Consider the following 24,430-nt stretch of genomic DNA (forward strand, 5'->3'; position numbering starts at 1 on the left):
CTAATAATAGAGGGGAGTGGCAAAAGACTGGTGTGGCACAAAGAAGGTGAAAAATTTTAGCCAAGACTCTAACCGCGCTCACTAGTATCCAAGTAATTAGGCGTCTACATATAGTTCTCGGGATACATTGACTGTGGTATTCACTCGCCTCAAGCATTTAAGCTACGACGTCTGTTCTGTCTTTGAATTTGCCACCCATAGGAGAAAAAGTCGGTGGCGACTAAATTTGCGCGCGGCGTGCATTGATTTTGTCCGATCGACTGGGAAAAAAGCGCCTCCTCCTGCCGGACATCTTCAAGAGGGTAACAGCGTTTGCACGTGACACAATAGGATGCCAACACCAACGACTGCATCAGCGACAGCGGGATCTAGCACAACTAATTCACGTCATGTCAAGAGTCGAGCCGAGTCACAGGATTCTCATGACGAAGGTACGGGGCCTCCCGGCTCTGGGTCGGCTGATAACTCGAATTCTCGGTTTAGACATCGAAAGATCTCGGTAAGGCAGCGACTGCGGATCTTGAAGCCCTGTGATTTGAAAAGTTTGGATCAGGAGGAGCTGCAACAGCGGGATGTTGCCGATATCGAGACCGGTGTGGAGAAAAACGAAGAAAAGGAGGTCCATTTGCATCGAATTTTACAGAAGGGCAGTAGCCATTTGAACAACCAGAGGAAGGAGTATATTCCGACCCCCGATGCATCTTCTACTTGGAGCGAGTTTGATCAGTTTTATCGTGGTCATTTCGCTGAGCCCAATGGCTACATCAAGTTTTCAGCCACTGTGGAGGATTGTTGCGGCGCTCCGTATTGCATGGATGAGGTTGACGAAGAATTTTTGAATGAGTTGAGATCTCGATACGAGGGAGACGATAAGCTAACAGAAGATGAGTTCGAAGTGATGTGTTCGTCTTTTGACAGTGCCATTCATGCAAGACAGCCTTTTCTTAGCACGGACCCCCAAAGCATACTTTCATTCGATGAAATCAAGCCCACTTTAGTGAAGTCGGACTACGCGCACGTTCAATTGAAGTCAAGCCTGGCCAATGAAATCGGACTGGATTCTGATAGACAATTTGTTACCCAGTTTGATTCAAAGGCAAATCTAAAGACCAGGGCATTGACTGTGCTGCTGGAAAAATTCGGTCCGGATGTGTATGAGCACTGGAAGCGAAGAAAACTTGCAAGTCCCTCGACAGAGATTTTCCCACAGCTTAAGTTTGAGCGGCCTGATGAAAAGGATGATGTTGATCCCTATGTCTGCTTCCGCAGACGTGATGTTAGACAAGCGAGGAAAACCAGGCGCGTTGATATTTTGAATAGTCAGAAGCTACGACTTCTACACCAGGAACTGCAGCATGCCAAGAAGATGGCTTTGCTTGTAGCAAGACGTGAGAAAATGTCAATGGACCTTCTTGAGAAGAGTTTAACTATCTTCGATCAAAGATCTGAGGTTAAAAAATTGAAGAGATCTTTGAATATCAGAGGTGAGGATGATGACTTAGTCAATCATAAGCGTAAGCGTTTAGACATTTTCGCTCATCAACGGAAATTACAGGAACAGGCGGCTGCAGAGGCAGCTGCAATGGCCACCACTTCTGACTCATCAGTCAGAAGAGGTTACAGGAATAAAATGAACAGGAAGGAAATCGAAAGCCTAACCAAATCTGGACAAAGACTCACCAAACAACAGATTCAGCAGCTACAACATCAATCGGCCGCTGCTATTGGAAACAACAAGCAAAAACAAGATGCTAAATTGGCGCAAGTTCAAGCCGAGCAACAACAGCAGTTACAGCAGCAGCAACAAAACGTTGCCTCACACGTTTACGTTAGATTGCCCTCTTCAAAGGTCCCTGACCTTACGCTGGAAGATGTCGATAATCTGCTCGCTAATAAAGAAAAGAATGCAAAGAAGTTTGTTCATGACAGGATGGAGAAAAGAAAAATGGAGGATGGTGATGTATTCTTCAATCTCACCGATGATCCGTACAACCCTGTTTTCGATATTACTCTGCCCAAAGGTGTCTCCCCTTCGAATGCACCATTCTCTTCTATCGCATCTTCGAGATTTGAAGTAAGCAGGTCTTATTATTCCAAACATCTCGCCGATTATTTGAAAGGCTCCACGAAGGATGTGACGGCCTTCAGCAGAGATGGCGAAAAACTGCCCCAAAATAATTTCAAAGTCAAGAAAGTTGAAGTTTATGATCCATTCCAAAATAACAATGAAATTCATTCGCGGGAGTATCCAGTCAAATTCAGAAGGCGCATCGGCCGCTGCGGTATCCAGTATATGGATCGCAAACCAAATAAGATACATCATAGCGTTGAATTTGTCTTGTCTCAGTTCTTGGATTTCGATGCCATCGAGAAGCACGAGATGGGCGCCGATCAAACAATCAACGTTTATGACTCTAAATGGGATGAACTCTCCAGGCTATACTCTAAATGGAAATATGATTCGCCCAGAAATGAGTACGGTTTGAAGATCTCTGAAGAACCATCCAGGTTGAACCGGATTTCCAATGATGCTCAAGTAATACGGTTCGGCACCATGTTAGGAAGCAAGTCTTATGAGCAACTCCGCGAGGTGACCGTCAAATATCGCCAGGAGTATATTTCAAGAATGAAGCAACAGAAAATCAATAACCAGAAGCAATTGCAACTGCAACAATTACAAAGACAACAAAAAGAACAAGAATTCCGCCAAGATGATCAAGCGTCTGTTGACGGACCTTCGATCGCTGACTCCTCTCCTTCTATGGAGTCCATGGCCTCTACCGTTGAGGCAAGCCGGAACACGAAATAGAATTGCATTGATTCTTAGACTCATTCGCCCAAGATTCATCGAGGAAGCGAATCAGAACTGTACAAAGCATCTATGTCGAGAATTCATGAGAGCTTTCACTCATCACTTTCAGCGCAAGGCGAAAGTTGTATTATTATCATTATTATCCAGTTTATGACGCCTGACGACCTTTCCCATCATTATATAGACAATTGCATAGGAATCTTGTTTTTCGTACCTTTTACATTACAGATTATCCGCTGGTTCAAGTCTCTACGAGGCGGAGCGCTGGTGAACAGTGCTTAGTGGGCTTCAAGAAATTAGCACAAGGATCCTCCAGCATTGGCATCAAAAGGATTTAAGTGACCACAGTTATGGGCTGGTTGGTAATTGGCTATACGTGGGACGATTGGACAGATTTCTAAACTTGTTCGAATTCCGTTGAAATGGGAATCAGGAGGCTTTTTACAGGATTATGCCGGAAAGGCATTGCTTGCTTACCCACCAGGATGTATTCACAGCTTTCTGCAAAAACAGAAGCCAATGAGAATGACCATATAAAGCACTCAAGCATTGATTTAAATGAAGTTACTTTTCCCAACAACAACTCTATCACTAACCAAGATGGAGAACAGCGACTGCGAATTGTATCGCTCATTGGCTTGCTACTCTCACTACTCACAGTATTCTTTACTGTAGCTGATAACTTTAAGGGAGCAGACTCACCACAGTGCCGATCTATTTACATGTACCCTTCCTATGCAAGAATTGACGGCTTCGATTCGCGATTCACCCCATTGGCTCAGAAGTATCACCTGTATCTTTATAGAGAGCAAGGGAAGGACAAGATCCCGTTCCAAGATGGGCGTGTGCAGCTTGATGGTATTCCCGTTCTTTTCATTCCGGGCAATGCGGGAAGCTTCAAACAAGTGAGGTCGATTGCAGCAGCAAGCAGCAATTTGTTCTTTGACAATTCACAAGAAATCGAGAATTTACACGTACAGAACTTGGACTTTTTCGCCGCTGATTTTAACGAGGATTTTACAGCATTCCATGGCAGAACTATGCTTGATCAGGCGGAATATCTTAATGATGCGATAAGATATATCCTATTGTTTTACGCCAAAGCTGATAGTTATCCTTACCGCAGACCAACTTCGGTGATTGTGGTCGGCCATTCGATGGGAGGTATCGTGGCTCGGATTCTGCCAACTCTTCAAAATCACGTAGCTGACTCTGTAAGAACCATTTTGACGCTCTCCTCACCTCATGCTGCGGCTCCTGTCACATTTGATGGAGATGTTCTCAAAATTTACGAGCGAACTGATGACTTTTGGCGGAAGCAAATGAGCGACAAGGGTTCTTTCTTAGCGCAAAATGTGACACTCATATCTATCACTGGCGGGATTTTAGATCTGATGTTGCCGGCCGATTACACTGCCGTTGAAGATATTGTTCCACTAGAAAACGGTTTTACGACCTATTCGACGGGCGTTCCAGGAGTTTGGACACCCGTTGATCACTTAGCGATTGTTTGGTGTGATCAACTTAGGACCAAGATCGCCAAGTTACTGCTTGAAATAGTGGACAATAGAGCTTACGAAAAAGTACTTCCGCTGGCTGAGAGAATGTCAATTTTCAGAAAGACATTCTTGAGCAAATTGGAGGGGATCAATTCACCATATCTGGTCACGGCTAATTTCGATGAATATTTTAAAGACTATAATTCACAGACTTTCGGAGAACCGCTCATTCTGAAAAACAATCAGCAATTAATTATCAACCAAAGAAATGTCAAATTCGCGCCAAAGTATTCAAAATTCTTATTATCATCCGATAAAGAGAATTCACACTTTTCGTTTCTGACGTCATTATCCAATTCATCGTTATTCTTCTGTAACGAGGGCAATCCAAACATGAAGTGTGTCCCAGCTGCTCCTGATTTGTTTCAAGTCCCCGCTTCCTTTGAGGAATTGAAATATCCTGCGGAATCTTCTCTTGGTAATGATATCCGTCCATTTCAAATGATAAGTATTGACGCGAATATCCTCTCACAATATGATTCAATTCTAGTTGAAACACCGCTGAAGATAGCTGGTAAAGATGATTTCATTTTGGCAGCACTACACACTGCGGTCAACATCACGGTGAATAAGAACCCACTGCAATTAGCTTTCTCTGGAAAGGAGATTCTTCTGACAGAGGACTTCCAATTTGTTGGACTGAGGTTTCCAAAATTGTGGGACTCTTTACTGTCTTATCGTATTCACTGCTCAGCTTATTCAAAAACAGAAGATTCTCTACTTTTTCAGCCCTTCATCAGACAATGGATCGAGGACCCCTTTGAAACAAAGTGGCACATCAATGTTGCGTCTTCAGAAATTGATATTAATATGCATAATGTTGCCCCGTTCATCCCGCTCGAGGAAAGCCATGATAGATCACTGAAGCTTGACGTAGTCCTACCTCCTCGAGTAGGCCTAAAGCTGCGGATAAGAATAAACTGGCAGTTGACTTTAAAGATGCTTTTCATTCGGTATAGATTAACTTTCTTATCTTTTCCGTTTGCTATCGTTTGCTTCACGATGGCACATCAATTCTCATGGTATCAAGGAACTGGCAAATTCATAGGTTTCAATTCTGCTTTGGCATTCATACTTGAAAAGTACGGACTCCTAATAAGTTTTACCCTGATACTTTTGTCACCCATCACAAACTACAAACCTATACAGAGGCTCTTATTCATGCTGGATCCCGTTGGTCTGAACAGACCCTTTCAACTTGAAAACCAGCATATGCACACAAATTTCTACTACTTAGGCATAAGAAGTTGGTTTACATCAGGTATTGGACTTTTCTTCGGTTTAATGTCGGTTGCCATTTTGTATTTGATTGCTGAGGCCTTCGACCTATTGCATAAGCAGATCTCAAAAATAACGATCAGAAGCATCTCAAAAATCAGCAGAACGGGCAATTCAGTGGGGAAAGTACGTTTCATGAATGGCAAAAGGCTACTAGTTTGCCTACTGCTTACCGGAGCCGTGAACTTTTACATACCGTATCAATTGGCCGCTGCGATCTGCTTACTTATTCAGGTTGTGAATTACATCAAAACGGCTCTAATTTCCTCCCCACTGGCTTCGAAAGATGAGAAGAGCCTAAAGGACTACAATTTTGCGATTCTTTTGTTACTTATTTTCATGGTTGTAATTGATGCGCCCACAATTATTGTGTTTTTACACAATTTTGCGATAAGATGGGAAACGCCTTTCAGATCGCATCATAACGTCCTGGCCGTGGCTCCAACGATTTTTCTCGTCAGCGCTAACTCAGCCTTTAACATTGTACCGTTCAAATCAGAATCTTTTAGCGGTGGTCTCATCACGGTCTTGCTACTTGGTTATGCAAGCTTTTTCAGTTTGATATATGGGGCCAGAAACCTTTATTGGATACATCATCTCGTAAACATAATCTGTGCGTGGTTACTTTTCACCATCTGTGCAGATACATCAGACAATAAACATATGGAAACTTGTATGTCTGAATATTAGAGCAATTATACATATTGAAAAGACACACTTATGAACCTTAGATATTTGTCCTACCCTATTCTACTTTTTAAGTGAGATCTTTTTTGTCCCTTCGATACCCTCACAACTACTGTCATCATAACGCAGAAGATAGGGTGGAATATTCATATTTTCATTGGTTGATTTCTTTACAGGTGTATTCTCATTACTGGAGCTGGCGTAATCACCAGCCCAAAACTTTCTCTCATCTTCCTCGATCGTTGTGTTGGGAGTGTACAAAGTAACGACTGGGTCTGTTTTCTTGGTTGGAGTGTCATCTGATTGAGCTTTCATATATTGCACACTATCAGTTCCATCATGCGTCACAGGTTTTGAAAGATCAGCAAACATACTGCTGTCGACGTCAGATAAACCATGTCCACTGCTTTTCCTGCGAGACCTGGCATAAAGGACCTGCCTAATGCCTTTCCTACCTTCTTCGTCTCCGCTCTCCGAATACAAGCTTGCTGTTCCCTTTGTATAATAACCTGAGCTACCTGAGGAGAATTCTGGAGGGCTTGTATTGGCATTGGAGAAGTTATTTGCTGCGCTGGCCCACATTGAAGACAGAGGTAAGGAGAGCACCACCACAAGTATCGCCACACTGATCAGGACGTCTGTACTCCCACTTTTAGGCAGGGCGTAAGCCAAAATGAAGAGGATAGAGGGGATCAATAATGTCTGACAAGACACAATGAGCAGGATGTGGAAACTGTCAAACTGCTTCAACCCGAGGAATCTTCTGGATCGAATCGCTAAAATCAACTTTACGACCAGGATCAACGTCATAAAGTTAATAGACGAGGCAAGCAAAATTAGCGAGACGTTGTAAAAAGTATCTGAAGTCTTCCCCAAATCCTTGTAAAGCGAAATGATTGATCTTATCGCAGTGGCAAAGTACATTGCAACGGTAGCGAGCCCAAGAGCCACCGAGATTGAAGTCAATAGTAGCCCGACCCTTCTGAGCTTTTCCCCGGTGAACACAACCTTGACCTGGAAGATCAGCGAGGCCTCGATCGACGCCACCAGCAGAACCTGAACTATGTTGCTTGCCGCAAAAGCACGCAAGTCGCTAGCACTAATCAGTTGCGGGAATCCCGTCAGTGCGTATGTAATCGATCCAAACCCAGACAACAGATATCTGAAATACAGCGCAGAGGATATCAGAACTAGCGTCAAAGAAACTTGGTTAATGATGAAAACCGGAGTTTTCCGGTTTTTCGATATCATCCACATCATAATCAGTGTCACGATCGCAGCACCACATCTTGTACCGAACACAATTGCCTGGTTCAAAGTCTCGTTGACCAGGTTTTGGACATTGGCGAATTTCACGGCAGTATCTTCGCCGTACACAGACGTGAACGTTATATAGCTTTCAAGCGGATCGTAGCTGGCATTGGTGGCCAGCTCGCTCAATCCCTGATCAGAGGCCGACATTCCTGTAAAGCCTCGGACCCTACAGCATCCGAGGGCCAAACCTGACAGAAAGCAATGTCGAAAGAACAAACGGCTTAAATATGATCCAGTTCCCAAACACAGTGCCTCATTGTTAGACAGAACCCTTGCTTCAGCCTTATGAAGCGTTTCATCTCATTACCTTAATACGGTAATCACAATGTTGAGAAGCCCTGAACAGGCCTAATCGATGGCGATCTATGCCCAGGTTGATCGATCTTGGTAGCGCTGGGCCTCTCTTGAGACGTGGTTCTCCAGCGGGGCTTGCGACGGCCGTACGCCCATTGTACTTCTGCCTCACCGGCATGCCATTGTGTCGTCTCAGCCGCAGACGCGGGAAGAAGCTTCGGCTTGCGCTTCACACTGGCACTAGTTCAGCATGTCTTGACCAGTATTTTGCTACTTCATATCTGCATCAACCTTGCTATCTGTCATCTTTCGATTGTTCGTATGGCGAAGTTAGGACAACGAGGACTGTTCAGAAGTAAAGTGATCGCAAACTGCTGGCCTTGGAACAGATCCCCCAGCTAGTTGAATGGACATCTAATCGTTCACTTTCCCCCAGTAAGGCCTTCTCTTTGGAGCAACTGCGGCGTCGCCGTAAAGCATTCCAGGACCAGCATGGCAAAAACCGTGGTGAGCTCAAGTAATCGCTATGGTACGAGAAAAGGCCCGAAATGCTGCTTCTTCTTGGCCTGGGACCTCCTTTGCGGTGTGTTGTCCTGCTCTGCTTGTAAGTAAGATATCTTGACCTCGCTTGTACATATACGATGATCCCTGTCCATAGGACAGGAAGAAAGCTCAGTGCAAGGAAGGTGGTGAGTAGGTTGGTTTTAGTTGGTTGCCAAGATAGACGTCGCTAGGCCATGAATCTAGACGGTTATAGCCCCCCAGCGGGCCAATCGCTTTCATCTAGCGATGAGTCCCTATCGTTGAATTGTGATCTTCTTACGGAATCGTTATTTGATGAGCAGTCTTTGGTGAATTTCTTCAACGAGCAGCAGCAGCGGGACTTCAAGACCAGGGTCATCCGGGAAGCGTTGGCTGATCACAATGTGGATGCACTCTCGGTTCTCGGGATGAGCAACTTCGGTTTCGTTAACACAGCATTGAGGAAGGAGAGCTGGCTCGCTCTCCTAACGTCTCAGCTGCGACTAGATAGTGGGGATGCAGATGGAGCGGCCAGTGATGTCAGCAGGGAACATGTCGATGAGAATCAGGTGCAGCTGGACGTCAGGAGGTCGTTCCCGGAGGTGAAAGACCAGCAAAGGAAAGCATTGCTGAGAAAGGTGCTGGAATCGACCATTATAAGGTTGCTGAGAAAGCACCGGAAGCTAAGATACTACCAAGGATACCATGATGTCGTTTCGGTGTTTGTAACGGTCTACATAGAAGGGTATGGGTATCATGGGACTGGTCAGAATGACGATAATCTCACAATGAGTGATCTGACCAGCAGAGGGGAGGAGAGCCATTCGGCTCCGAACCTGGAGGAAGTGTCGAACAGTGGCAGTTCGGCTTCCACTGAGCTTTACGAGGGCGAAATTAGTGCTAAGGACTATCTCCTGGAGGACAAGCTATTCAAATGCGTGGAATCTTTTACCTTGTTGTACCTACGTGACTTTATGATGGATTCTCTGGACTTCCCCATCGATCAGTTGAAGATCATCCCACAGATGATAAAATCTCACGACAAACGCCTATTCAAACAGTTGCATCTAGACAAAGTTGAACCATTCTTTGCTATTTCATCTATTTTGACCATCTTCTCGCATGAATTGAAGCCGTCTTCCGATCGGTCCGATTCTCAAATCTACCAAATATTTGACCACATCATCGCTTCACAATCCATGCTGGTTCCATTGACCATGTACTCAACGTTGATCATGGAAAGCAAGGACACAGTGCTGAAAGAATACGCAGCCAATGCCACTAACTTTGAAAACACTGTTGACCTTGTTCATGGAGTGATGCAGAACGTTTTGGTCTCCGCTTCTTACGATGAAAGGGTGTGGAGGAAAATCCTTTATATGATACGATCCAGGCCTGTCAAGGATAACCCCACCAAGTATAAGAAGACGGTTAATCAATGCAGTGTTTTAACGACAACCGCTTCAGGACAGAAGAGGAATACCAGCTACGAGTTGAAATATGTCACAGATCTGCTCGATCGAGAGATTGAACAAAACAGTAAAAGGAAAGCCCTCCAGCTCCGGAGAAAGTTACGCCCTCAAGAGACAAAGCCTTTCCTAAGATTAGTATGGTATGCGCATAATCATGCGATACCATTTGTATGCCGACTCTCACTTCTTATCGGTGTGATAGCACTACTGATTAAACTTTACCGTGATGGTAGCACAAGGAGTTGGATACCAACAGCAAAATACTATGCTCGGAAATTTCAGCATTCCTATATTGCAGGTCTTTACCAGGGATCTAAAATTATTTGGCTAGACCCACTGCACGAACTTCTCAAGAACTCCTTTGTCTCGAAAGCATCACAATTTACCTCGTCTTCCGCTCGCCACTGATGGTCACTTATCGTCTTCCTCAGTATATATCGATCTTTTTACGATTTCAATACGGTTTAGACATTAGTTTTATTACTTACTGAGAGGCAGTTACTCTCTAGAGAGTTATTACATGCAAAGCCACTGGCCTTGAAGGGCCCTATGCGAACGCTTGAATTACTCCAGATCTATCTCGTATATAAAAGTTGTATCAGTGGAATTGCCTTGCCATCCGCGACTCCCACTAGTGCTAACCAAGAATCTGCACGTTGGATCAATGTACATGTTAGAAATGGCTCCCCCATGATGACCTGGAACGATCAAGAATGGCACCGCAGTGCCCTTAGAGTTTGGACTGCTACCCGTATTGTAGAGTCTTATGTTATCTCGCGAGGCACAAAGCACCTGTTTATTGTTAGGCATTGCATGTACGCACGTCACTGGCCCAGATATGGCTGGCAATTTTAGGGTATTACTAGGATGGGATGGCATTCTTAATTCAAATTCTTCGACGATTGCGTTCCTTCTACCAGCGAAAACGCGATCACCATCCATGCACCAGCATGCTGATTGGCACCAGGGTGGAACCTTAGGCCCTTTCTTCAGGCTCAAAGCCGGAGCTGTCGGTATACGGCGATCCCAAATATATACAGAACCGTTCAGACCCGAAGTCAAGAACGTCGATTCATCGTAAACGACATTTAAAGTGTCTCTCGAGATTTCTTCAATCGACGAAGTGTCTAACTTCTCGTATCGGTCTTCTGGTATTTTATCTTCGCCAGCATTGTCCTCATCATCGTCTCCAAATAAAGAACCCATGTCATCGTCACTGTTATGGTCATCACCTCGATCTTTATTACTTTTGATGTCACTAACGACCTGATTGACATCGACAGTCGAGTACAGCGGCCGCATCTCCAAAGATGAAACCTCCGACGTTGAACCTTTGAACTCGCTAGTGATTCCACCGGTTTGCAAATCCCATTCGAGTATTCGCTTGTCCCAAGAACCACTGATAAACCTTGTCTCTGCCCCGTTCAATTTCAGTTGGTTCACAACGTTGGTATGTCCCTCTTTACCCTTGAAGTAATGGCCTATCGTACCTTCCATGTATCTTACACCTTGCATGGTGATCCCACCGTCCTCTAACCCGCTGAGCATAAAAAGACACTCGCTTTGCACTTCAATGGAGTACACGGGACTCACCTTTGGTTCGTATTCCTTATTGTTCTTCGACAGTTTCATCTCAGACCTTCTCTGGGGAATCTCATTCTCCCAGTACGATACCAGGATACCTGCATTCTGTATCGACTCTGCCAGTGAATGTTTCTGCAGGATTGTCAGCGACAGCTTTCCGTCCATTGTGTTTAGGAAATCATATTTCCTTATGTAGCCGTCGCTGCCTCCCAAAAATAAGTACTTCAACCCCTTCGACATGGCGACTGCATTGACATCTGTTTGGATTGGAATCGCTGCCGTCGGATAGATGTTATACGTACTCGCAATTTTGGCTGAACAGAGCATTTGAGTGTAGTAATTATGAACGCCTTCCAGCGCCTCTGATTTTTGGTCCACGGCATCAGAACCTTGGCCAGAATTCTCTTTTTTATCAGCATACTCATCACCATCACTCTCTGGTTTGTTGTCACTTTTGCTTGATACATCGCCATTAATCACCTCGTCGGAACTCGCGCTATCCTGTACCGAATTTCCCTTCTCTTGAACTTTTCCTTCACTATTTTTCTCCCGGTTTTGACCCACTTCGGCATCTTCCTCCTCACCACTATCCTCCTCATCAACTTCCATCTCATCGTCTTCGACTTCCTCTTCGACTTCGTCTTCGTCATCGTCGCCGTCCTCGTCCTCCTGCTCCATTTCGTCGTCGTCCGCCTCTTCGTCGCCATCTCCGTCTTCCTCCCGGCCTTCATCATCCTGATTACCGTCATTTTCGTCCGCATCCTTATCGATGTTGCTGCGCAAAAGCGTTACATCGACCTCATCATCATCTTCGTCCTCTTCCTCATCGTCAACGTCCTGTTGCGCCGCCCTATTTTGATCCAGTATATCATCGACCTCACCCATATCCTACAGCCCTCAATTGACCCCAGACAATGCCTCCTTGGGACATCTAACTGTCGTTAAATGCCTACTATCACTGGCTTCAAGGCCATTGAATAAGGTCAAGCTTTACAGGTCACCTTAAACGACAATCGGACCATATAAACGGCTGTAATTGAGTTCTCAACCTGGTTAAAACTACGCTATCATAGGAACTAGAGGTTCAGGTGCTGCTATATTTGCCATGTCATTCGCTGTCGAAGTCGAGAAGCTAACGTATGAGTTTTCCAACGGTTCCAAACCATCGCTGGTGGACATTGATCTGCAGATTCCATGGAACACGAGAACCCTAATCGTGGGAGCCAACGGCGCAGGCAAATCGACCTTGCTGAAGGTCCTGAGCGGGAAGCACCTTTGCCGAGACGGGAAGATCCTCGTGAATGGACTGAACCCGTTCAGCCCCGCGGCCACAGTGAGTCCTGAGGACGGATGCCTGGTGACAACCTACTTGGGGACTGAGTGGTGCCATATGAGCGTCATCAATCGCGACATAGGTGTGTCCGAGCTATTGGAAAGCATTGGGTTAGCCCACTTCCAGGAGCGGGGCGATCTACTGTGCAAGATGTTGGACGTCGATCTCAAGTGGAGAATGTTCAGGCTCAGCGACGGGCAGAAGAGACGAGTTCAGCTGGTCATGGGGCTGCTGAAGCCCTGGAAAGTACTGCTGCTCGATGAAGTGACTGTTGATCTCGACGTGATCGCCAGATCCAGGCTTCTCCAGTTTCTCAAGTGGGAGACACAGACCAGAGAGTGCTCCGTGATGTATGCGACGCATATTTTCGACGGGCTGGCAGAGTGGCCCGACCAGTTGCTCCATCTGAAGGACGGGCGCATCGTCGACCGCTTAGATCTACGCAAGAACGTGCAATTCACCGACAGCGCCAACGGTGACGGTGCGGGAAATGGCACCGTCACTTTCACACCGCCCGCTGGCGATCACGATCGCCCTCTCGTTTCCATAACAAAAGTGGAAAGCTTGCATCCACTAGCGGTCGCTTGGCTGTCCCAGGATCCAAACGAGTTGAAACAGATGTCTCCAACTCCTCAACCCACTCTCCGCTAAACGATCCGCTGCTTACCGCCGCTGCCGCCACCGCTGATACCGATTGATAATAAAACTCTTCGATCTTGACCATCTCATGATATCGACATGTCGTTTAAGCTCTGAAAAATTCGTATAAGCTTCGTTTAGCTATACGAAGGCTCGAGGAAAACCGAAAAATTTCCTTAACTATGGTTAATGGTAAAAAGGTGCGGGAAAAGCTTAAGATTGATAAAAGGCTATGCAAGTGCTAAAAAGTATTTAAGAGCGTTGGATTGACATCTCATTTTGATTAGACAACTGGAGGTTCTGTGTCTGTACAATTCTGAGCGAAAGGTCACTGGAGTCGTTGTAAGAACCAAGCAAGATGGATTTAGTGCTCGAGGTGTGCGACACTTATGTGTTCGATGGCCTTTATGCAAAGATTTTCCCCACGTCGTTGGCATCTCACTTTACACCAAAGATGCAATCCTTGTTGAGGCTGAACAAAGGTATTTGTAACAGCACGTTCCTGGAGGAGAGTTTGGTTACGTTGAACAGCATTCCAAGGGTCAATAAGGATGTTTATGGAATCACGCCATACTTGCTAGATTTTACTCCAGCGACATTCGCATCACTGCTGCCTCGTAACAATTTGTTGAGAGAGCTGCTTTCGCTATGGGCAGTAGTGACCATCTTTGGGTGGATTCTTTACTTGAGTGCGGCCACTCTGAGTTACATCTTTGTCTTCGACAAGAGCATTTTTAACCACCCACGTTATCTGAAAAATCAAATGTCGCTTGAGATAAAATTGGCACTAAGCGCTATTCCTTTCATGTCACTATTGACCTGCCCATGGTTTATGTTGGAGCTGAACGGACACTCGAAGCTTTACATGGATGTGGATTGGGAAAACCACGGATTGCGTAAAATACTTACCGAATTGGTTTGCTTCATTCTATTTACCGATTGTGGCGTGTATCTGGCTCACAGGTGGTTGCACTGGCCGCGTGTTTATAAAGCACTGCACAAGCCACACCACAAGTGGTTGGTTTGCACGCCATTTGCCTCTCACGCCTTTCACCCAGTCGACGGCTACTTCCAGTCCTTGCCGTACCACATCTATCCAGTCTTTATGCCATTGAACAAGGTCTCTTATCTGCTTCTTTTCACTGCCATCAACTGCTGGACTGTTATGATCCACGACGGCCAGCACAGATTCAACAACGCTGTGGTCAACGGTACTGCCTGCCACACTGTTCACCACCTGTACTTCAACTACAACTACGGTCAATTCACCACACTATGGGATAGACTAGGAGGCTCTTACCGTAGACCGGAAGACGAATTATTCGACCCTTCTTTGAGATCAAAGGAAACTATGGAGAAGCAAATCAAGGAGATTGAAGAGTACATTCAGTTGATGGACGGCGATGACGAAACTTATAGAGAATACGGAACGGAGGAAAGATTGAAGAAACTTAACTAAGTCTCACAACAACGGAGCGTATATTTGACGGCAACTAGACCTTACAGGGCAGTCCACTCAGCGGATTTCATGTGTTCTTTGATGCCCGAATCCATCAGGTGTGATGGAAGGTCGAGCGGATGATTATATAAATTTAAGACTATAACAAGACAATATTGTGTTGGGACTATTCGGAGCCCCGTCGCGTGCGCTTGAGATCACATCTTCTTGCAAGTTGTTTATAGCTTGGCGAGATTCTCTTTTTATAGTGTACAAGAAGACTTAATATGTTGATGCCATACAACCTACACTTTCAAGCCTCGAGTAAGACTCCGATTTGAAGCCTTCTCCGAGATGGCCGATAGTTCTGAACCAAAGCGTCAATTGATCAAGTCTACTCGTTTTGCCAGATTATATATCGATGGGACCCATGTAATTAAGAGCATCTCGAAGGACTTTGTGGTACCTCCCCATAATCACGACGCAGAACTAGCAATATTGACGAGGCTCTCTAAACTGAATAATGATTTCATAATAAAACTGATTGATAGCAGAGTAGTAGGTGACGAATTGGAGCTCAAGTTCCCTCGTTTTGATTGCGATCTGCATGAATTTATGCTGAAATGGTACAAGATATCCGACAGCGCTCGAAGAAGACCCAATCCATACTACACGATTTCAGAGACTCCGATTCTACTCAAAGGCTCCTTCAAAAACCGCTTTGACGTGGATAAATATGCCTTCAACTTTACCTTACAGTTAGCACAAGGGCTACAGTTTCTGCACCGGCAAGGTATAATTCACCGTGACATCAAGCCACAAAATATCCTCATCCAGCACCAGAACTCCGGCGAAATACGTCTCATAATCACCGATTTTGGAATCTCCTATGACTGTCATGATGCTCTGCAAACGAGAGATGAGCCTCCCGACCAGAAGATTACAGACGTATCAACTTCAATATATAAGGCACCTGAACTGCTGTTCGGCGTAAAAAACTACTCATATGCGGTCGATATATGGGCACTGATGGTCATCATGTCCCAGTGGTTCCAGGCGGAAGCATTCAACCCTTCCCGATACATTCCTGCTATCTTCGATGACGGTTCCGGTCGGTTTACCGATGAAGACTCCGGCAGCGACATCAAGCTCATCGTGTCGATCTTCGGCCAGCTGGGAATTCCGTCTTTGGAGCAATGGCCAGAAGTTGCGAACTTCGGCTCGTCCGATGCTTTTAGTGGTATGTTTGGTTCTATGGGAGACGGCCATTATATTCTTGAGCAGAACCACGATGCCCGACTGAAAAGAGTGGAATCTTTGTTCCCCAGGCTTAGTCTTCTATCGAACGCCAACGAGCGGAATGCGTTGGTAGATTGTATAATGGGGATGGTTTCATTTGAATCAACCAAACGCTGGAACAGCGGTTGCATCGTGCAAAGACTCTGTTCATAATCAATCACCTCTATTGCATTTTCTTTCCAACTCCAAATACTCATTTAGCTTTTTAATGCGGTTCAATTCGCTCTTCTGCACCAGTAACTCTCTTTGCCAATCATGTACGCCGCTGGAGCTCTGCTCTAGTCCCATTGACCTTTGTGGTGATCCTGAAAGCACTCGTTTCTTGTCAGGATTAGCCTGAATTGCGGAACTTGGGGTCAAGTTCAAAGCTCGCTTCTTAGATTCGTTCATCGTTGGTGAGCTGGGATCTGAAGTCGAGGCGATCTGCTGCCTAGGTTTGCCCTATTACGCATTCTGTATTGTCAACAATATACCGATCTGTGTCAAGCGTCAGCGTAGATCTTGAATAACTCCCATGAGCTGCACAATGAAAAGCCTACGTGAAGTAGGTCTGAGGACTCAATGTCTCTGTCCAAGATAATTCGATCCTCAATAAGAAGACTGCGATCGGTGCTGGTCTTGATTGTTACTGTTTCGTTGCTCTTTTACTACACCTTTGAGAATGAGCTGGACATGTTGAATTCAAAGGCTGAGAACGAGTACACGCCTTCCATTAATGCTGGATCAAGATTTGAAGGTAAGGCTGGAATCTCCGATGCCAGGGGAGACACCAGCAACGAGATAACGGAGCTTGCTGCTACTGATTTGAAGGTTTTGCACGAGAAGAACAAATACTTTCCATTACTGGTATCTGAACCATCGAAAGATCCATCCAAATTGCTAGAGACCTTTAATGACTTAGACTTGAATGCTCTGGCAACGCACAAGGAAAAATATCCAGTACTCAATGAAGCATCACTTCCTGTTAATTCTCCTGACGGGCCGGAGTTTAGAATTCAAAGTGATCATTTCGAAGACGATGGCCTTGAGGATCCTGAGATGCTCTCTAAGATACGGGAGCTCTTTGTGAACTCCTGGAGCCAGCAGGAATTGATCGACAAGGTATCAGAGTACGACTGGCCACTTTCGTTAATCGATTCGCTTGACTCGCTCTATATAATGGGCCAGATCGAGAAGTTTGACAGCGCGGTCAAGGTTATATACAATATTGATTTTACGCTGCCGCCGTTCTCTGTGGAGATTATCGACGTGCCCGACGTAGGTTCCAGAGCTTTGGGAGGCTTACTATCCGCTTATGAACTTTCGATGAACACTGAACTATTAGAAAAGGCAACAGAAGTGGCAGATTTTCTTCTGAGAGCATTTGATACACCGAATAGAGTTCCTGTCTTGCAGTACTTCTGGAAATCAAAACTTAATAATAAGTTTCCCTACAAGAACTCAGATGTTGGCCGTTTGACAAGCATGACGCTTGAGTTTATCAGATTATCTCAACTGACGCGCAAAAATAAGTACTATGATGCAGCTCAAAGGGTCTATCGCACAATAATGTCGTCGCTCGATGAATTCGATTTGAGCCATCTCTTTCCTGTTCAATTGGACGCTTCTGGTTGCTCATTGATTTCCTCTGACAAGGTGCAGCTGGGAAAACACTTGACCGATTTAAACGGGATGAAGAGTATAGACGAAAATTTGCAGCTCATTCATTGCCAACAAACTGGTAAACTTGTTAGCCTCAATGATGACGGGATCAGATCCGAGCAACTGTTTAACATGGACGCCTCTTCGCAATCAACGTTCTCTAATTTAGTGAAGTCTTACCAGCTGCTGAAAGGTAACGATATACTACAGGTCACTGACGATCAGCATTCTACGAAGGGGGATCGAGCTTCAAGTGTTGACGACAAAAGCACCAAATCGCAGGACATTCTAACAAAGGCTGCCGACGTTCAAGATCTGCATAGTTCAAAGCAGGTGTTCGTCAAAGCTATGGACTCTGTGAGGGGTTTTATGGCCTTTTGTCCTTCTACACCACTGAATGAAAACATTACAATGATTTCATCATTAAGAACCAAACGCCGAGCATCACCAGCAACCAACGAACTGCATATTGAAGTTACAAGACACTATGATATGAAGTTTGAAAGATGTTCTTTGGCGAGTACATTAGTATTAGGTTCTAGAGTGTTTGGCAGGCCAGATTACATTAATTTCGCTTCGAACTTAACTAGCGGTTGTTTCCAGCTCATGGAACTTTTTGGAGGCCTGCAACCTAGTGAGCTCTACATGGATCCCTGTGAAAATAGTGACTGCTCATTTGATTCACAGTTGAAAATCCAGAGGGCTAATGACGGCTTTTATTATAATTTAGAGTCCTCAAGATCAGAAGTTGTGCATCAGGATGATATTGCGATAACCAATGGGAAGAATACTAACGGAGCACGACAAACCGTAGTTGCATTTGCCGTGAAGGAAGGACCCGCTATCTATGAAGTTGGCGATTTGGAAGTTGAAGTTCAGAGCAAGCAATGGAAGCATGACCCTCAAAGGCCGCTTTGGCTGAATAAAATGGGGCCTATGAGGTTGCTAGCTCCGAGCGCTATTGAATCTGTCTTGTATTTATACAGGATGACAGGCGATTCCAAATGGAGAACCATGGGACGGGAGATGTTTAGAACTACAGTCGATAATTTGCAAAATTTGAACGGTGGAGCTAAGGGAGTTTGGAAAGTTAGTGAGCTTCATGACAACGGACGCAGTTTAGCTTCAAGCGTATGGCTATCACAAACTTTGAAGTATTTTTATTTATTATTCTCAGACAGCTCGTATCTGCCTTTCGATGAGTATGTCTTCACTGCCGGAGGACATCTATTGAGCAGTACCGGAGGAGAAAATCACCTTTAGTTATTAATGTTGAGATTATGATTCAGTATATACGTAAATGAAAGTTATGAATGGGCTCATAAGCAAAATATTATACAAACAGCCGACTTGACCTGGTTTCAAATAAGCTTGAGGCCCATTTCATGCTAAAAAGTTGAAGATATTGCCAAGTAAGAACAAGATAATTTGTTGAAAATACTATCATGAAAAACCAGTTTCAAAAGTGTTGGGGGAATTACACAGGCAATGGATATTCACCAGCCCAGTTGTAAATTTCTTCCTTCAATTGTGCCAACTTGTCAGAACCTTCGTCGATCTTAGCCTTGAAGTCCTTCAATCTGTTAGCCTCCTTTGGCAAAGATTGTTGAGTTTCTCTGGCGAAGTTAACTGCCTCGTTGATGTAGTAAACGATCTTGCGGAAGTCATCCTCACCCATACCTCTGGTGGTCATAGCTGGGGCACCAATACGAACACCACCTGGCACCAAAGCAGATTTATCACCTGGGATGGAGTTCTTGTTCAACGCGATGTTGATCTTTTCACAAACGTATTCGGTACGAGCGCCGTCGACACCTTGTTCTCTTAGAGAGACCAAAACCATGTGGGAGTCAGTACCGTCAGAAACCAGTCTGTAGCCTGCCTTCTTGAATTCATTTTCCAAGACCTTGGCGTTTTTCAACACTTGAGTTTGATACTCCTTGAATTCCTGGGTGTTGGCTTGCTTCAAAGCAGTTGCCAAGGCGGAGATGGTGTGGTTGTGTGGACCACCTTGGTGGCCAGGGAAGACAGAGAAGTTGATTGGGTTCTCCAAGTCGTAAAGAACTTCCTTACCGGTCTTTGGGTTGACGCTTCTGACACCTCTTCTGAAGAAGATCATAGCACCACGAGGACCTCTCAAAGACTTGTGGGTGGTGGTGGTGACAACGTCAGCATATTCGAAAGGAGATGGGATGACACCGGCGGCGATCAAACCGGAAATGTGAGCCATGTCGACCATCAAGTAGGCACCGCACTTGTCAGCGATTTCTCTCATTCTCTTGTAATCGATCAAACGACAGTACGCAGAAGTACCGGCGACCAAGACCTTTGGTCTGTACAAGATGGCGTTCTTCTCCAAGGTGTCATAGTCGATGATACCGGTGGTTGGGTCGACTCTGTATGGGAAAGACTCAAAGTAGGTAGACACAGCAGAGATCTTTCTGTTTTCGGTAGCGTAACCGTGCGACAAGTGGCCACCGTCTGGCAAGTACAAACCCATCAATCTCTCATGTGGCTTCATCAAAGCCTGGTACACTTGCAGATTAGCTGGAGAACCAGACAACGTTTGCACATTAACGCCCCATCTGTCGGGAGTCAAGTTGAATGCCTCCAACGCTCTCTTCTGGCACAGCAACTCCATACGGTCGATGTGCTCGTTACCACCGTAGTAACGTGCACCTGGGTAGCCTTCGGAGTACTTGTTACACATTGGCGTTCCCAAAGCATCGAAAACTGCAGTGGAAGTAAAGTTCTCAGACGCAATCAACACAACAGAGTGCTTTTGTCTGTCGATTTCATCCTTGATGATCTGCTCAACCTCAGGATCGCTCTCACTCAAGTGAGAAGAGACTAATTTCTTGTGGCTCTCGGATAAAGCGTATGGCATTGTTAATTCAGCTATAGTAGGCTTAGTGGTGTGCAATCTTTTCGACCAGGTAGATATCAGATATCAGCAAAACCTTCAAATTATATACACAACGAAAGGGGTACAAGTGTAATTAAAAGAAAGAAAAATCGGATGTAGCCTGGAATGATAGCAGTCAATATAAAAAATTCAATCGATAATTAATTGCACTATCGATCACTGTGGAGGACGAGCTCACTACGATTCTCGCCAATGCCAGTCGTTATTCCCTGTTCTGTTAGTGGGCATACGAGTCATCGAAAAATTTTTCAATATCGCTTTATTGGACTGAACACTAATAAGCTGGAATTTTAATCCAGGCATGAATAGTGACTTCTCTGGGGGTCTTGACTCCTGTTTTGGCTTCAGCTCAATGCTTGGCGACGTAGCCAATGGGCAGTAGTTGCAGTCTAGCCTAGCTGGGAGCAGATAAGTTCGTAGCATCTTGAGATATGGTGCAACTGCTCGTTGCAGGCTGACTCTCCCATGTGTCCGATTCGCACGTACTTGGAGGCAATTGGCTTGTATATGCCTCCTGCTATGACGACACCGTTCTGCTTGAGGTAGGAGATGAGCTTCGCGGGCTCGTCGACGTAGAAGGCGGTCAGTCCGTGGGCTGCGTCTTGCGAAGGGTAGCTGGTGACCAGTTTCAGCTTCAGGGTGTTGACAAGCTTGTTTTTGAGCCAATCGCTTGTTTCCTTGTGTTTGGCCCAGCGGGTCTCGAGCGAGTCGGCGAGCAGCTCCTTCAGAGCGACGTCCAGGCTGTTGATCAGCTGGATTGCGGGAGTGGCGAAATACGCTCCCTTGCCAGACTCGTAAGATTGCATGATCGGGATCCATTTTGGCAGGGAAGCGAAGAAAGAGCGAGTCTTGGCGGCGGGCGAGCGGGCATACTGCAGTGCTCTTGGGCTGATCATCGAGATGCTGAGCCCGGGTGGGGCGCCAACGGCCTTTTGAGACGCCGTTAAGCAGTAGTCGATGCCCCATTTCTCGAACTCGAACTCCTCACACCCGATGGAGCACACGCCATCGACGAGGACGAGCGTAGTGGGCGCAACAGAGCGAGTCAGCTCGGCGACCGCTTTCACGTCGCTCAGGACGCCGGTAGAGGTATCGACATGGGTGATTGTTATAGCCTTGTAAGACTTGCTCCGCAGCGCCTTTTCCACCTCCTCCAGCGGCACCTGCTCCCCCAGAAGGAGCGACTAGCTTATCGACCCTGGCGCCGTAAAGCTCCAAACACTCCGCAAACGAGTCTCCAAAGAACCCCGTCGAGAGAACCAGCACGTCTTCCTCTGGATAAACCAAGTTTGCCGCTGCAACGTCCCATCCCAGAGTCCCGGATCCAGCCAAGACAATCGGTTGGCCCTCGGTGTCGTGGGCCTTGAACAGTTTTCTACAGTTCTGGAGAACCCTCTGGAAAATGGCAGTGAATTCAGGGCCTGTGTGGCTCAGCGATGGACAGTCGAGCGCCTTCTGAACGTTCTCGCTCAGAAAGATGGGTCCTGGAATCAGTAAGGTGTCAGATGTCATTGTGTTACGTATCTGCCACTCCTAAGAAGCCATTGAGAACAAGATTGCTGCCATACACGACGTAGACGCCTGTATATATAGACTAACTAGACCGGGGATAACTCCGAGAAACAAATGACCTTAATGACAACCTTAATGACAAGCTTCTCGGAGCAATGGCTTCCATCACATGACGTTTATTCAGCTGTATATAAAGTACTTAACTAGGATATAACGAACTGTCGAGCCAGTGCGGCTCTCTCCCAAACGTCGCAGCCGGTGGGCGCGCCGGATTGGGACGGTCACCACTCCTGGAGGATCATACGGCGAAAGAGTCGAGCTCAAATGACATTAAACTTGACTGCGCTTCGGACAGTGCAAGCGACTAGCTTCGAGGCACCAAGCGTGGGATCTTGTGAAGGACGAGGGGGGATTTCCACGCTTTCACCTCAAAGCTAACGCTGTAAAAGCTGTAATCACTGCTGGATTACGCCAATCGTCGAATTCAAATGAGCTCTCCTCGTTACCGGCCAACCACAGGAGAGGTGGAGCCAAAGTTGACTCGTCGAAGACCGGAACCGGTTCGCTGAGTTGCTGCGACTTCGTCAGCAGCAGGTCCCAGCCCTGGTCTGCCTTTTCTTCGTCGTTGACAAAACTGACCGGAGTCAATGCGGTCTGCGGTGGTGATTGGCCGTCCTCAGCGCCGCTCCCGCAGCCCGAGGCTTGCCCGTTGGGCACCGCTTCCTCCTTCTCACCATCGCTGGTCATCGACCTGTACTCTTGTAACAGTTCACGGCCCTCGTCGAGAACGACGTCGTCGAGGTTACCAATACACGCCAGAAGCCGCTCCATCACGTCGCATTTGTGTTCCAGGAGTTGCAAATGCATCCTCTTCTTCTCTCTGCTGTGGTGCGCGGCCTTGCGGTTCCGGAGAATCCTCTCGATCCTTCTTTGTTCTTTCTCCTCCTTGGTCCTGGCCCTCTTTCTTGGTGGCAAGGTTACCTTGAAATCGTCCGGTATCTCTAGATGTTTTTGTTCCATACTGCTAACTAATAAGCCAGGCTTCCAATCCCCCCCTCAGTGGCTGTTGCCTTTGTCCTTGCTTTCTTCTGAAGAGAAGGACGAGCGAGGACACGGTGGTCGGAGAGGCGCCTTTATATATTCTTCAGCCGTGTCGTTCTGCACGAGGTGTGCAAGAAGGCGTAGTCGAAGGCTTTGAGAGCTAGAGTTTACGAGGCTTCTTGACCTCAGGCTCTTCCGGGTTCTCCACGGTGGCCTCTACGTCGCCTGGGCTACCGACACGCTTCTCCTGCGACGGCTCTACTGAGCTCTCTTCTTGGGCAGTACGCTCCTTCACGAAATCAGCGGTCTCTTGTTCGCTCTTGAGATAGTGGCTTCTGTACCATCGCAACTGCTCGATGCTCTCGAGTATGTCGCTCTTGGCCGTGTGAGTCTGCTTCTTTCTGGGCGCCAAGCGGGCCAACGCAGGGTTGTGTCTCGAACACACCTCCATGATGGAACTCACGTCGACCAGACGGTAGAAAAGGTGGTCTATCACTCTGGGAAACTCCTTCAACATGAACAGCCGGTCCATATGAACCGAATTGCCAGCAAGCACTCCAACTCGGGGCTCAGGAACGTATTTCTTGATGAACTGCAGCAACTCCTGCTCCACCTGCTCGCGGGACTTGTCACTCTCAAGCACCTTCTTGGTCAAGCCGCTGGCACCGTGGTGCTCGATGCACCACTCGTTCATCGACTCCATGACCTTCGCATCGTAGTGGATCACGCTCTCGTAGCAGTTGTCCTGCACTATCTCAAGATTTCCGTCCGTCACAACGCAGCACACCTCTATAATTCTGTCGCTGTGATGGTTCAGACCGGTCATCTCACAGTCTATCCACACCAGCGGGCTGGACACCGGTTTTGTCTCTGCGAACCCGTTCATCACTCGTTTCTCTAAGTACCTGTTGCGTCCCTTGTATAAGCTCAAGTTCCTGGCTTGTATTCTAGCAAACGACCTCGTACCCGCGGTGAATGCACAAAAGAGCATGAGAACCAAGCAATTGAGACCAAGCTTAGCACACAATGTACTAAGTCATTGCACCGTAACTGGTCGAAATTTTTCACTACAGAGCGCA

At 46.3% G+C, this 24,430-nt stretch overlaps 14 protein-coding genes across 14 annotated transcripts; 7 read left to right on the forward strand and 7 right to left on the reverse strand.

Annotated features, from left to right (window-relative positions):
• Positions 1–331: 331 nt before the first annotated feature.
• EPL1 (Epl1p) lies at positions 332–2,809 on the forward strand (the record flags this gene model as incomplete). Its single annotated transcript, XM_037282566.1, has 1 exon — positions 332–2,809. One exon carries the CDS (start codon positions 332–334, stop codon positions 2,807–2,809), a length of 2,478 nt encoding a protein of 825 aa, XP_037138461.1.
• A 425-nt stretch (positions 2,810–3,234) lies between these two features.
• BST1 (Bst1p) lies at positions 3,235–6,339 on the forward strand (the record flags this gene model as incomplete). Its single annotated transcript, XM_037282567.1, has 1 exon — positions 3,235–6,339. The coding sequence occupies one exon, from the start codon at positions 3,235–3,237 to the stop codon at positions 6,337–6,339; it is 3,105 nt and encodes a 1,034-aa protein (XP_037138462.1).
• A 60-nt stretch (positions 6,340–6,399) lies between these two features.
• On the reverse strand, positions 6,400–7,797 carry STE2 (alpha-factor pheromone receptor STE2; the record flags this gene model as incomplete). Its single annotated transcript, XM_037282568.1, has 1 exon — positions 6,400–7,797. The coding sequence occupies one exon, from the start codon at positions 7,795–7,797 to the stop codon at positions 6,400–6,402; it is 1,398 nt and encodes a 465-aa protein (XP_037138463.1).
• An 884-nt stretch (positions 7,798–8,681) lies between these two features.
• Positions 8,682–10,346, forward strand: GYP8 (GTPase-activating protein GYP8; the record flags this gene model as incomplete). The annotated part of the gene is made up of 1 exon (XM_037282569.1): positions 8,682–10,346. One exon carries the CDS (start codon positions 8,682–8,684, stop codon positions 10,344–10,346), a length of 1,665 nt encoding a protein of 554 aa, XP_037138464.1.
• A 156-nt stretch (positions 10,347–10,502) lies between these two features.
• Positions 10,503–12,407, reverse strand: SPT8 (SAGA complex subunit SPT8; the record flags this gene model as incomplete). The annotated part of the gene is made up of 1 exon (XM_037282570.1): positions 10,503–12,407. The coding sequence occupies one exon, from the start codon at positions 12,405–12,407 to the stop codon at positions 10,503–10,505; it is 1,905 nt and encodes a 634-aa protein (XP_037138465.1).
• A 220-nt stretch (positions 12,408–12,627) lies between these two features.
• On the forward strand, positions 12,628–13,506 carry CAF16 (putative ATP-binding cassette family ATPase CAF16; the record flags this gene model as incomplete). The annotated part of the gene is made up of 1 exon (XM_037282571.1): positions 12,628–13,506. One exon carries the CDS (start codon positions 12,628–12,630, stop codon positions 13,504–13,506), a length of 879 nt encoding a protein of 292 aa, XP_037138466.1.
• Positions 13,507–13,852: 346 nt separating this feature from the next.
• ERG3 (C-5 sterol desaturase) lies at positions 13,853–14,953 on the forward strand (the record flags this gene model as incomplete). Its single annotated transcript, XM_037282572.1, has 1 exon — positions 13,853–14,953. The coding sequence occupies one exon, from the start codon at positions 13,853–13,855 to the stop codon at positions 14,951–14,953; it is 1,101 nt and encodes a 366-aa protein (XP_037138467.1).
• A 333-nt stretch (positions 14,954–15,286) lies between these two features.
• On the forward strand, positions 15,287–16,384 carry CAK1 (cyclin-dependent protein kinase-activating kinase CAK1; the record flags this gene model as incomplete). Its single annotated transcript, XM_037282573.1, has 1 exon — positions 15,287–16,384. The coding sequence occupies one exon, from the start codon at positions 15,287–15,289 to the stop codon at positions 16,382–16,384; it is 1,098 nt and encodes a 365-aa protein (XP_037138468.1).
• On the reverse strand, positions 16,385–16,621 carry HG536_0B06620 (uncharacterized protein; the record flags this gene model as incomplete). Its single annotated transcript, XM_037282574.1, has 1 exon — positions 16,385–16,621. The coding sequence occupies one exon, from the start codon at positions 16,619–16,621 to the stop codon at positions 16,385–16,387; it is 237 nt and encodes a 78-aa protein (XP_037138469.1).
• A 171-nt stretch (positions 16,622–16,792) lies between these two features.
• On the forward strand, positions 16,793–19,135 carry MNL2 (putative mannosidase MNL2; the record flags this gene model as incomplete). The annotated part of the gene is made up of 1 exon (XM_037282575.1): positions 16,793–19,135. One exon carries the CDS (start codon positions 16,793–16,795, stop codon positions 19,133–19,135), a length of 2,343 nt encoding a protein of 780 aa, XP_037138470.1.
• A 214-nt stretch (positions 19,136–19,349) lies between these two features.
• SHM2 (glycine hydroxymethyltransferase SHM2) lies at positions 19,350–20,759 on the reverse strand (the record flags this gene model as incomplete). Its single annotated transcript, XM_037282576.1, has 1 exon — positions 19,350–20,759. The coding sequence occupies one exon, from the start codon at positions 20,757–20,759 to the stop codon at positions 19,350–19,352; it is 1,410 nt and encodes a 469-aa protein (XP_037138471.1).
• Positions 20,760–20,975: 216 nt separating this feature from the next.
• Positions 20,976–21,764, reverse strand: HG536_0B06650 (uncharacterized protein; the record flags this gene model as incomplete). The annotated part of the gene is made up of 1 exon (XM_037282577.1): positions 20,976–21,764. The coding sequence occupies one exon, from the start codon at positions 21,762–21,764 to the stop codon at positions 20,976–20,978; it is 789 nt and encodes a 262-aa protein (XP_037138472.1).
• Positions 21,765–22,733: 969 nt separating this feature from the next.
• On the reverse strand, positions 22,734–23,330 carry HAC1 (transcription factor HAC1; the record flags this gene model as incomplete). Its single annotated transcript, XM_037282578.1, has 1 exon — positions 22,734–23,330. The coding sequence occupies one exon, from the start codon at positions 23,328–23,330 to the stop codon at positions 22,734–22,736; it is 597 nt and encodes a 198-aa protein (XP_037138473.1).
• A 181-nt stretch (positions 23,331–23,511) lies between these two features.
• On the reverse strand, positions 23,512–24,342 carry REX2 (Rex2p; the record flags this gene model as incomplete). The annotated part of the gene is made up of 1 exon (XM_037282579.1): positions 23,512–24,342. The coding sequence occupies one exon, from the start codon at positions 24,340–24,342 to the stop codon at positions 23,512–23,514; it is 831 nt and encodes a 276-aa protein (XP_037138474.1).
• Positions 24,343–24,430: the final 88 nt, after the last annotated feature.

The sequence above is a fragment of the Torulaspora globosa genome, chromosome 2, assembly GCF_014133895.1.
Source record: "Torulaspora globosa chromosome 2, complete sequence".
NCBI classification, from domain to species: Eukaryota; Fungi; Ascomycota; class Saccharomycetes; order Saccharomycetales; family Saccharomycetaceae; genus Torulaspora; species Torulaspora globosa.